The following is a 12,289-nucleotide window of genomic DNA, read 5'->3' as shown; positions in this document are numbered from 1 at the left end:
CTTTTTAAAAAAAAAAAAATCTTTCTTATTAATCTCATTAACACTTTCTCCTTATACTAGACTCTCCAAATAACAAACTATTCCTCATATAAAGGAATACATATAAACAATATGTATGCAGGTAATTCTGTCAGCCCAGCACTAACTTGTTACAGAGATCCAGCTATTTATGTAACTGCTAAAGTCATAAGACCTTGTAATTAAGTCAAAATATCATCATTCTAAAAAGGACAGTGAATTTATAATTTATGAAAAGTAGGGCTGGAGAATTAACATAGATTTGGTTTTGAAATCAAGTATGTAAATATATTGGAAAAGTTGAAAAGAAAGGGAGGGAAGAATCTATTAGAAGGTCCTAGAAGTGCACTTGTGTTTGGCTTTAACACCACAAGACTTCAAGTGATAAATATTCATATATTTTAATTCTATCCTCTGTCTGGGTTAAACTTGAAAGTGGCAATAAGAAATAAATAAATAATTAGATTCAGCTTATTGGTTGGACTGCAGCATGCAATACTCTGCTTTGTAAAGGCTCCCTGGGTTTTTAAAAAAGTCTTGTATTTACCTACAGACAAGGCATGGCCACAGTGTTACCTATTTTGGAGGGACCAGTGGGCTTCTGTGATATGTCAAATATCATATGCAGAGTTGTAACCCCCACTACCTTAGAATGTGACTGTACTTGGAGTCTTTTGAGAAGTAATAAAGTTAAAATGAGCTTAGTAGGTGGGACGTATTGAAATATGACTATAAAAACAGGAGATTAAAGGCACATCTACAGACAGAGTGAAGACTGGGAAGATATAAGTGAAAAGCCTCAGAAAGACCCAACCCTGCTCACCACCCGATCTTGGACTTCTACCCTCCAGAGCTGTGAGGAAATCAATTTGTGTTGTTTTAATCATATCGTCAGTGGTACTTGCTCTAGCAACAAATATAGAGGCTAAGCGACACTGTGTCCATTCAGAAAGATCTTCTGTAGGTACTTTTAAATATTTTACAAAAAAATCTATCAAGGGAATTGTAATTTCATTGAAATTTAATAAAACAAAGATGCTACAAACTCCAAAATGTTACCTATTCCAGACATAGTTCTCATAATTCCACACACAATAACCAAGCTCATCCACTACAGTCAATACACTGCACTTAAAAAAAGAACAAAAGAAAAAAAAAATCACAAACTCCTCCATGCTTTACCAATTTAATTCAAATTTTTAACAATAGATATCTCAGTACTTTCCTCTACCCCCTTATCTTTATAATCACACCACACACACACACACACACACACACACAAAAGCAGAAAAACAGCAACAAGAAAACCCATGCTTGCAATTGGGCTTCTCCATGAAATGGCCTTTGAATATATTTTCTAAAAACACTATACCAATTTGATCAAAAAAATTCTGAGAAAATTACTTTGTCTCTATATCATAAATATAATCATCAAGTATATGCACATTTTTGGTTGGGGAACAGTTGAGTGGTAAAGTGAGTATAAAGCCCTGGGATTGACTTCCAGCATTATAAAATGTGTGTGTATGTGTGCACATGCGGGTGCGTGTGCATTTCTTTTATTTGCTGCATTAAGAAGGATCTGCATGGGGGTGGTTAAGAGCACTGACTGCTCTTGCAGAGGACCCGGATTTAATTCCCAGCACCTACACGGTGGCTATGAACCGTCCTTAACACCAGTTCCAGTGGAATCCGAAGCCCTCTTCTGACCTCCGTGGCATTGCAGGACACGGGTGCACTCACATGCATGCAGGCAATACACTCATACATATAAAATAAAAATAATAAATAAAAAATATTTAAAAAAAGAAGGATCTGCATTTTGTGGTTTTAAATAATTGATACATACTTTTCAGAGCTGTACAAATAACATGTAGCATTTTCAATAAAACATTCAGAATTAAGTTTAAGAAATAATATAGTAATCATAACATAAAGATAGATGGTTACCAAATGCTGAAGGGATGTTAAAGCTCTAATTCAAAACCAACTCTAATAATTTCTTCATTTTATCTATTTTCACAAAAGAATAAACTATTATTATCTTCTGCATTGCACTGTGCACTGATAATCTGCATAACCACTTTTATGAAGTGAGCAATAAGAAATCCAAGTAATACTTCAGATTAACTTCTTGACTTTACACTGTTCAATACGATTATTTGGTATTCCTCAAATTAAAATATAATGTGAGTGATATATGTTTAGTTCTGAAACATACTTAAATAGGGGCTGGAAAGATGGCTTAGCAGTTAAAAGCACTGGCTGCTTCTGTGGAGGACCCAGGTTCAAATCCCAGCCTCCACATGATGGCTAACAACTGTCTATAACTCCAGTTCCAGGGGATTCAATGCCCTCCTTTGGCCTCCATGGGCATTGTACACACATAATACACTTACATACATGCAGGCAAAAAAATTTATACACATAAAATAAAAGTAAATAAATGAAATTTTTTAAAACCCACACTGACTGGCTGGAGAGATGGCTCAGCAGTTAAGAGCACTGACTGCTCCTGCAGAGGATCTGGATTTGATTCCTAGAACCCACATGGAGGCTAACAACCGCCCCTAACAACCGATCCTAATTCCAGGGGCTCTGACACCTTCCTCTGACTCCCGTGGGCATTGCATGACACAGGTGCATCTACCTACACGCAAGCAATATACTCATACATGTAAAATAAAAATAGTAAATAAAATAAAATAAACCCACACTGAAATAAGTACTGTTGTATGCAGAGCAGCAAACACAGGCAACAATTTTTAAGACTGGTGTAATTTGTAACCCTGACGCTACACTCTTTAACCTGGCATGCTTTCATTTACTCAAAACATTTTTGGAGGCATCATTCAATGCCCAACTCCCCACCAAACACATATAAATAAGAGATGGAAAGATCTACACAAAGCTTTAGGCCAGATTTTCCCATATGTGTTCAATTTAGTTGTGTTTACATCCAGGCTCGATGACTGGCCAGTGTTCCAGTGAGAAGCACTGTCTTCTAGATAATAAACATTGATAAAACAGCAATAAAACTTGTAAAATGCCATTACAGGGGTCCCATAAATGTAAAATTGCCCGTAGAGTTTGGGGATTTACACCTAGTGCTTGTCCCTTCAGAGAGGCAAACACACACAGAACCACTGTAATAACCCTTCAAAATCAGATAATATTCTGACAGCTCAGTTTCACTGACAAAAGAGTCCTGGGCAGAAGCCAGGAGGCCCAGGTGCACCATGTCACACCAGTATTTAATGTAGTCTAATATCAGATAGACGCTGGTGAGAGAAAATACTCAGAATACACTGCAGATAATAGCATGGACAACCACTCATTGCAAAATTACTTGTGCTCATCATGCTGTGAGCTTGTATTAAATTTTTCTTTCAAGTGGCAAGACTCACAGGGAGAAGTACCTCAGAAAACCCTCCCTATACCCTTGGATAAGGATCTATAATATTAGACTTTCATATGATAATGGAAAATGATGCCCTTTTTGAAAAATTGCTGAGTGGTAATGAAAGTCCTAATCAGATTGTGGCTGCAGACACCCAGGAGGTAGGGAAACTGCCTGTGACACCCTTCTTCCCCCAACCCTTTAGCAAATTCAGGAAACTTGACAAGATGGGCGAGTCTGAAAGAATTTATCTTACATGAATTTCCAACAAAGCCCGTGGGGTTGTTTTATAAGATGAGAAGGTGGAGGCAGTTTAATAAATGTTGGGCCACCTGAGGCACTTTCATTAAAGGTGTTCTCTATACAACATCATAATGTTTGCATTATTCTCCTCTACCCCCTCGAGAAAACAAGTGTTCCCTCTTCAGTGAGAGACCATATTGCATGTGAAGGCATGAGGAAGAGGATTCGAAGGTGCAGAGACTCCCTGTCAAATCATTGTGGTTGGAGTAAATATCCAACACGTTTATTGCCCTTTGTTTCAAAGCAAACTTATTTCAAAAAGACAGAATGAAGAGAATATTGATATTTCTGGAGAGTTTATCATTTAACCCAGTGACCATCAATCGTCTATTATGATACCAACTATAGTCATGTCCATGGTGTGAAACTATAAAATTAACTTTAAATAACATTAATTATTTAATTTCTTAAATAACCAGCTGTTCAGAAAACTGCAAAGACTAAGATGCTTGACAGACTTCAGTTCTGTAAGTTATATAAGGTTACTGTTAATGAGTTTTAGGGTAATTTCTAATGCCAGTGAAGTCAAGAGAGACAGGGGAGTTTTGGAGATGTTTTCACCCATGTCAATGGACTTACCGTCTGCATAGGCTTCTCTGCGCAGATGTCCTGGCTGGTGTTTTTGTTTCTTGGCTGGTCTGGCTTTCTGGATTACAGCAGCACTCATGTTGCTGTCTGTAGACACAGGACTCGTGGGCCTAGGGCACTGAGAGGTGTGGAAATGTCGACGGCCTGAGGAAGAAAGCCAGAAGCAGACTCATCAGTGAAATTTAGTATAACAGGTACAATAAAAGGAAAACACTCAAACTAGAAACATTTCTAATTTTAAAAAATACTAAAAAATCTATCAATTGTAGACTTTTTTACTCTATCTATGCAAATTAGAAAAGACATCCTGAAAGGATTGTTAGTCATTTTCCTTTTTAAAATACAGTACTTTTGCCAGGCGTGGTGATGCACGCCTCTAATCCCAGCATTTGGAAGGCAGAGGCAGGTGGATCTCTGTGAGTTCAAGGCCAGCCTGGTCTACATAGTGAGTTCGAGGACAGCAGGGGCTAACAGGGAGACCCTGTCTCAAAAAGACCAAAAAAAAACAATTACTTTTGTTCTGCTACCTGATCTTGTTCATAAAAGGAAAACACTGCAATTGTTTTTGCAACTAGCATCAGTAAATGTTATTAAAACAAAAATGTTAATTTCTTGCATCATATATTCAATGCTTGTTGCTTCCTGAAGAGGAAAAAAAATTGGAATCCTTAACAAATTAATCTTCTTAAAATGAACCAGACTAATTACATTCCTATTTCAATTAAGTCTGTTTATGGCATTCTTTGAAGGTAGAACACTAATATATTAACTTACTAATATCCTTAGGTATTTTCTTTTTAAGAGGTCTGAAATTGACCTAGTATACATATTTAGTACTTTTGTGCTATTTCCTGTCTCAAGGTATTTGTTGATCCAATATTCAGTTGCCAATATTCCAAGACTTCAAAGTTTCGGTGGTAGCTGTTTTTGGAGAGACAGTATTTGTCAGGTGACAGTGGAATGGAATTCACTAAGCAGACAGTGCATTTCACCACTCTCAAATTCTCTGGCTCTTATGTAGATACCCTATGGCTCTTATTTAGATACAGACCCTCTGGCTCTTATGTAGATAGAGGTACAATGTGATTTAGTCTAAAATGGGAATGGAAGGTTATCAGTGCTATGCTGACTCACGCTGTTTTGGTTTCTAGAAATTTCATTTACAAACTCACAACTTCCATTGAACCACAAGAAACTTCAAACAGACCTAGGAACAAGACAACGTGTCTTTTGGCTATAAATCGGAGAAGCCATATATATTGGAATCAACATATTTAAAAATGCTGAGGCACATTAATGCAGTCAAGTGAGAAGCAATGTGATTGGATTATCCATTCATATTAACTTCAAGTCACATGATAAGCACCACCATTTCCTGAAAAGAATATTGTAATAGGCAGAAGCCAGTGCATGTTTAGTTCATTCTAATTATGGGCCAAACGAAACAGAAGTGCCACTAAATTACAATACAATAAAATATTAAACCCAATTCTCTTTAGCAATGATGGAGACTATTACAATTAAAGTTACATATCCATGAAAACAGAGAATTAGGGTTGAGATGAAACCATTATTCATTCCATTGTGTGAGGCCATCTAATGCTCATAGACCCTGAGGCATAAGGTCGTTTACAGATGAATTTTCAACGTTATTTCTATGTTTCCTTGACTTAATGAACTGAAACACACCATTAGTGAAATTTGAAAATAGTGGATTGAGATACTTAATTTCATGTATGTATTTTTTTACAGAAGATTAAAAACTAAGGGAAAACATACATGTATAATTAGATGTTATTTATTTATTTATTTATAAAGATAATTAGGTTTGGATATTTTACTTCATTCAGCAGCTACTGGCAAAAAGGACATTTGGTTGAATTTGAAAAAAAACATAGCCTTGGAAAGAATATACATATTCTATGATAATAGGTTGGGGAATATGAAATATCTTTTTCCTGTGATGAGTAACACATAGAAATGGCCTTATAGGAAGTTAAATTTCTAGGAATATATTCTATACTGTTAAAAAGTAATTTCCAAGGAAATATCTCAAGAAATCAAGGAAAATCACCAATGTGACAGTTATCAAAGTGTGAAAAACAGAACAATAGACATCAATTATTGACTGGTTGAGATGATCTTTTCTTTTCCTGAAAACATTTCTTTCTTCTTGACCACATTCTTTTACTTTGCTGCTTGTATTTTCTTGGCTACCAGAAACACAGACAGACAGACACACATACAATATAATATGCATGTACAATAAACATTTTCATATACTCATCCTACACAGACCATAAAATGAATATTTGTTTTAAATTTAAATTATTTTCTTTCTTATACTATTTACTTTCTGTGCAATGGTTGACAGGAAGAAATGAGTGAAAATGGGTTAAAATATACATATATTCATTAAAATAGTTTATAGCAATGAAAAGAGGAGCAGGAAAAAAGTATTGTATGTGTGTAATTTGTTCTTTCAATTATTAGACTGAAATTATGAAATGCTTAAGCTTTAAAATGTATGCATATTATAAACTTCTTCATATCTTTCCAGTTAAATTAATATGGAGTAAGGAGGTATTATAGTTTCAATCTGAATGGTTCCCCCATAGGCTTCAGTTTTGAGTCCTTGTTCCTTAGCTGGTAGTTTTAATTTGAGGATGGCAGAACCTGTACAGTGTGGGGCCTGCTTGGCAGACGAGGGTCACAGGATTCAGGGATTTGAAAGCTGTACCTACTAGCTCTAGCTGAATTCTCTGCTTCTTTTCCCCATAACGTAAGCAACTACCTGAGCAGACTGCTACCGTCCTAAATTGAGCCTCTCTGTGATATCTTCCTCACTATGATGGGCTGTAACCTTCTGAAAACCACGAACCAAAATGAAACCTTCCTCCCGTGTGTTGCTTCTGCTAGGAATTGTAATCACAGTGGTACAAGAGTAACTATCACAGGAAGTACATGAGAAATATCCCATTTTCCAAAGGCATGAGTGTTCTAGCTGGATATTTTTCTATTTCTCTCACACAAGTGCTAATTAATTAATTAAAAAGAACTATCACCTTGGTTACTTTCTACATTAAAATCATTTATAAAATGTATGTAATAGAACAGAGTTCATTTTATTGTATGTATTCAATAACAAAATTATATCAGTTTTCATAAAACCTGTATATACGTACACATTTATGTATATATTTGGCATTGTCAGCATAAATGAGGACATCCCAGACAGCTTCTCATCACTCACCTTACACGGAGTTTATAAAATAAAGGTCAATGAAATTATTTTAAAAGTCTTAGTAAGAAAAAGGAAATACTCCTTCATATTCTTGAACATTATTTTCTGCAGGCAGTGTCAAAAGAAAAGGAAGTACTGGAGGTGTATTTCACACAGAACACACAACTGGGGACACAGTGACTATCATGCACATCACAGGTTTTTTCGCAGCATGGTGAAGGGAGTGTGTAACTCACCAGCAGCATCCTGCATTTGGCGTCGAGCTACTTTCAGACCAGCATACTCCGCAGCGGCTGCAACGGCCTGGGCAAAATCAGCATCTGTGAAGAAGGAGCCATCAGAAGAACTAACACTGGAGCGCCCGCTGGAAATGTTGTCCTCTTCTGAGGCTGAGCCCCAGCCGTTGATCATGGACCCGGTGACAGAGCTCTCCAGGTCCCCAACACTGGATGCTGGGGTCTGCTCGAGGCCACGTAATAAAAGCCTTCTAGTTTGCATTTTGGCCACTTCCATGTCAGCTTCATCTTCCTCTTCTTCTGGTGCATCTGTATCCATATCTGAGACGAGGGGTCCTGAAATGTAGCCATAGGTATGAGGTGGGGAAATTGGCCGTGGTGGAGGAGGAGGACTCACAGGCTGCCGTCTGTAGGAAGATGAAGAAACAGGTGCAGATTAGCTCATCACTTAAGACACAAAGCAGTGAATTAACCAGGAAGTGACTACCGGACTCTCCTGGTATCTGAGTGTCTGTTCTTGCTGTGATAAGACACTGTGACAAAAGCAATTTAAGGAAGAATGGGTTTATTCCGGCTCACAATACACAGACAGGAAGTCAAGGTGGCAGGAGGTTGAAGCAGCTGGTCACACTGCACCTCTGGTCAGGAAGCAGAGAGCAATGATTAATGCACTGCTCAGCTTCTTTCCTTACACTGTCAGGATCCCAGTCAGGGAATGGTGTCATCCACAGTGGGTGACTTTTCCCACCTCTGTTAATGCAAGATAATCAAGATAATCTCCCCCCCTACCAGATATGCCCAGAGGCCCACTTCCCTGGTGATTCTACATCCTGTTGAGTTGACAGTTAACACTAGCCACCACATCTGGTCCATATGGATTCATATTTAATAGAAATAAACTCAGTTATCAAAATCTCCTCATGTTTTATCATCTTATTATGCTCACTTAAAAAGATGGCAGATAATCCTTATTTGGGGCATACTGGCCTATGCATTTGTCCCAAAGAGTTTCTAATAGTTTAAGTTGTTTATTATCACCAAAGATAACAGACATTCATCTTGAAACAGTTTTCTCGTCACATATTTTTTCTATACTTTTCTCTTCCCCACTTCCCCCATCCATGCAAAATTTCTTATGATTAAGAAATATGTACATATTCAGCATTTGACATAATTGCTTTTAGACTTTACTAAGAAAATTTATGAGATTCAAGAACAATTTTTCTCTGATTTAATAACTTACGAGTTCCATAAAAGGTTAACTGTTTTTAAACTTTACTGCTTTTTAGTGTTATTTTCCTTATCTGTTCATGTTGAACTATGTTTCTACCCTTCAGCAGTGGTGTTCAGCTGGGCGGGGTTGTATGCCTCTACCCAGTTGACTTTTCAATAAGCTTAATAATGTTTTTTCTAATGTCCCAGAATTTAAGAGCAAAGCACGAAGACAATATTAAGCACATGATAATCTAATTTCATAGAGTCACAAACGATGAACTTCAATCACTTCTACAGAGACTAGAAGAACACCATTTAAAAACATTAAGTTTTTCCACTCAAATCACCTAACATCATCATTCACAGTGAGCATAAGAGGACTAAGAAGGTAGAGAACGTCTGGACTTCCATGGAAAGAAACATTGTGCAAAGAAGTTATTCCTAAGGAAGAAGAATTGCTAGAGAATGGATCCTTAATTAGCAGCATGACTGAACAGAGGAATACACATGAGTTCCCTATAGAGTAGTCCAGGTCAGTGACTGCTGTCCAGGCAAGGTGAGAGAGATGATGAAATGGGGGTTGTCTGGAGAAATGATTGGGACAACTCGTCACATTCTGCAGCCTTGAGAAGGAAAGAGGATAGATTCCACTAATAATGACCAGTTGAGCACTACTGTTCCAAGAAAGCTGTCATGAGGATCTGGCATGTCACCTGGTGACCCCACAGTTTGGGAGACAGGAAGAGATATATTATGACCACTAGTCCACATGAAGATGTGACTAAATTAGTCAAGAGGTACAGATGTCTACAGATGCTGCCCAGTAGCAAACTTTCATCAGGGAGGTGAGTTAGTGCCAGTGTGCCTCCTTCTCCACCATGATACTACTCATGGTGTAAGATGAGGCAGAGCAGTCACCAGTGCTACCCCAAGAGAAGGCCATTTCTCATCTAGTTTGCCTTTACTGTGGCTCCTTCTTCTCTTCCTCAAAACCTACAAAAGCCAGGAGGAAAAAGCAGGTGAAAAGCGGAACATTTGTCCTTATGCCATGCCACCAAAGCCACACATGGGTGCCACTCTAAAAAGGATGTCTGAGAATGCATGAATAAAGTTTTAAATTAGTAAGACTCATTCTTAAATGAAAAGCAAACAAACAAAACATATAGGATGTGGCCAATATCTACCCAAGGTTAAAAATCACACATGATATGATGAAGCTGTCTACTATGAAGAGGAGAAAGTAAAATCAACTTAGTATATTTATGGGGTGGTCTGGCAAGTCTTTGAAGTACCACATTTTCTGCTTTTGATCCTAATTAATGAAGATACTTCAACAAACCTATTTTATTAGTTAAAATAAAAAACTACAAAATCAGTGATTTTTGAAACTCCATCATCAATTCATTGGGACACTTACTTTGTAGCTAGCTATATTTTACATTCAGTCTCACAACTTTCTGGGTCACTGTTAAAATGATCGTTTTACACATGAGGATATTGAAATTCGAAGGCTGTAAAGTTAATATAAGAGTTAAGTTAACTCTTATTATATGTAAGTTCAGAATTTAAACCTAAAATTTATTTCCAAGGCCATTACTTTCTTGCAGAGATGGTAACAGCTCCCTACCCCACGTCCCATGTTTTTATATAGGCCAAGAGAGAAACATTTCACATTTGATGCATAAAACAAGAAATGAAAAACAAACACATTATATCAAATAATTATATACAGATAAGTACATACTATTGCATAAAGTAGATGTTTTTACATGTTTGTGTGTGTGTCTATATATATATATATACACATACACAGACAGACAGAAAATTCTTTAATATAATGCATTAATTTTTATTTCTGGGTGGACTTAATTAATCTGTGTGTGTGTGGCATTAGAAGAAATATGAAAAATGTGCCAAAGCTGAAGTTATTTAAGAGATTAAAATGGATAATTGTTTCAATGTGGAGTGTGTTAAACACATAGGAGGAAAACCATTGTTTAATTTGGAGTGCAGTAAAATAGCATACTTAAAAGCAAATTTACAGCCTTTGTCAATGTGCATAGCCACAATAGCACAGGAAACTTAATTTCTTTTTTTTTAAAAAAAGACATGCTCGACTTTTTAGTACAAAGGGGACTATTTTGACCATCATTAAATTGATGAGGAACAGTTAATTCCAGCGTGAAAGGATGCCAGCATTGTTGTGCTTGGATACAGTCACATTCTGTAGAGCAAAAATACCTTCATGTTAAACAAGGGCTAGTTTTTAACTACGGCCTGTGTAAATTCTGAGAGAAGGCAGAAAAATTTATTCAAACCATCTGTAAATAAGGCCAGTCCAGGAAATGTGTGATAAACATGCACAGTTTGAAATATGTAATATATGCTATTTGAAAACAAAACACTATTTCAGGATGCTGCAATCAAGTGGGACTTGTCGCAAACAAACACTGACCCTCTAGATTCTTACCCCCAGGGGTTTCAGCCTTTTCTGAAAAAATGTACAAGTATATGCCTGCAACTCACAGCACTCTAGGCTGCTGCAAAAAATGATGCCTTTATAAATATGTTCAAGAGAAAATGGAGTGATTCCATTAATTTATGGAGGCAGGTGTGTATGCAGTTCTCCATATAGCACTTACCAGGCAAGAAACAAAGGAAAAACCCAGACCTTCGAGATATTTTTCCAAACACTAACATAGCAAAATTTGTGTAATGAACTATCTCTTGTTTAAAAAGGCATTTAATTTTCCTTTGTCATCTGACTTTCAATTCCTTCAAATAAAACCATATTCAGTCTTCAATATTAAAATACCAGTAAATTTTCCACTCCATACATGAAAATGATTTACATTGTTCAAGACATTTTTACTAAGTAGTAACTGCATCATGGTGACAGTGCCTGATGTTTTTTAAAACAATAGATGTGAAAAAGTTTAAATATATTATTTTCATTGTTACTGTCTGAAAAATGAGAATTGTTTTTAGATAAAAATGGAAAATTCTAAAAATTCATTAGAATCAAAACTGCAATATTCATATTTCAAGCCTTTGTGTATGTAAGTGTGTACGCATACATAGACTTATGTGTGCATGTGTGTGTGTACATGTGTGCAGGCACAAGGACGACCTTGGGTATTGTCCCTCAGGAGTTATCTACCTTGGATTTTTGAGAAAGCTTGTCAAGTCGGCTAGGCTGGTTGGCTATCTCTGCATCTCCAGAGATGGCATTATAAGTGTGAATCACGCACCCAGCTTTAAAGAAATTTTTTTTTTTTACTGAAT

At 36.7% G+C, this 12,289-nt stretch overlaps 1 protein-coding gene across 5 annotated transcripts in view; it reads right to left on the bottom strand.

The window, feature by feature from the left end:
- The window catches only part of Robo1 (roundabout guidance receptor 1), a 432,413-nt gene that overhangs the window by 22,946 nt on the left and 397,178 nt on the right, over positions 1–12,289 (bottom strand). For all 5 annotated transcript variants that reach the window (XM_029554552.1, XM_017802463.2, XM_017802462.2 and 2 more), the window contains 2 exons: positions 7,790–8,196; positions 4,301–4,453 (listed from right to left, as the gene is read on the bottom strand). In XM_029554552.1, coding sequence (XP_029410412.1) covers positions 4,301–4,453; positions 7,790–8,196 — 560 coding nt within the window. The remainder of the gene's footprint in view (positions 1–4,300; positions 4,454–7,789; positions 8,197–12,289) is intronic.

Source organism: Nannospalax galili, unplaced genomic scaffold (genome assembly GCF_000622305.1).
Source record: "Nannospalax galili isolate Female #2095 unplaced genomic scaffold, S.galili_v1.0 scaffold705, whole genome shotgun sequence".
Classification (NCBI taxonomy): domain Eukaryota; kingdom Metazoa; phylum Chordata; class Mammalia; order Rodentia; family Spalacidae; genus Nannospalax; species Nannospalax galili.
The sequence above is the reverse complement of the archived record's forward strand: the minus strand, read 5'-3'. Positions and strand labels throughout refer to the sequence as shown.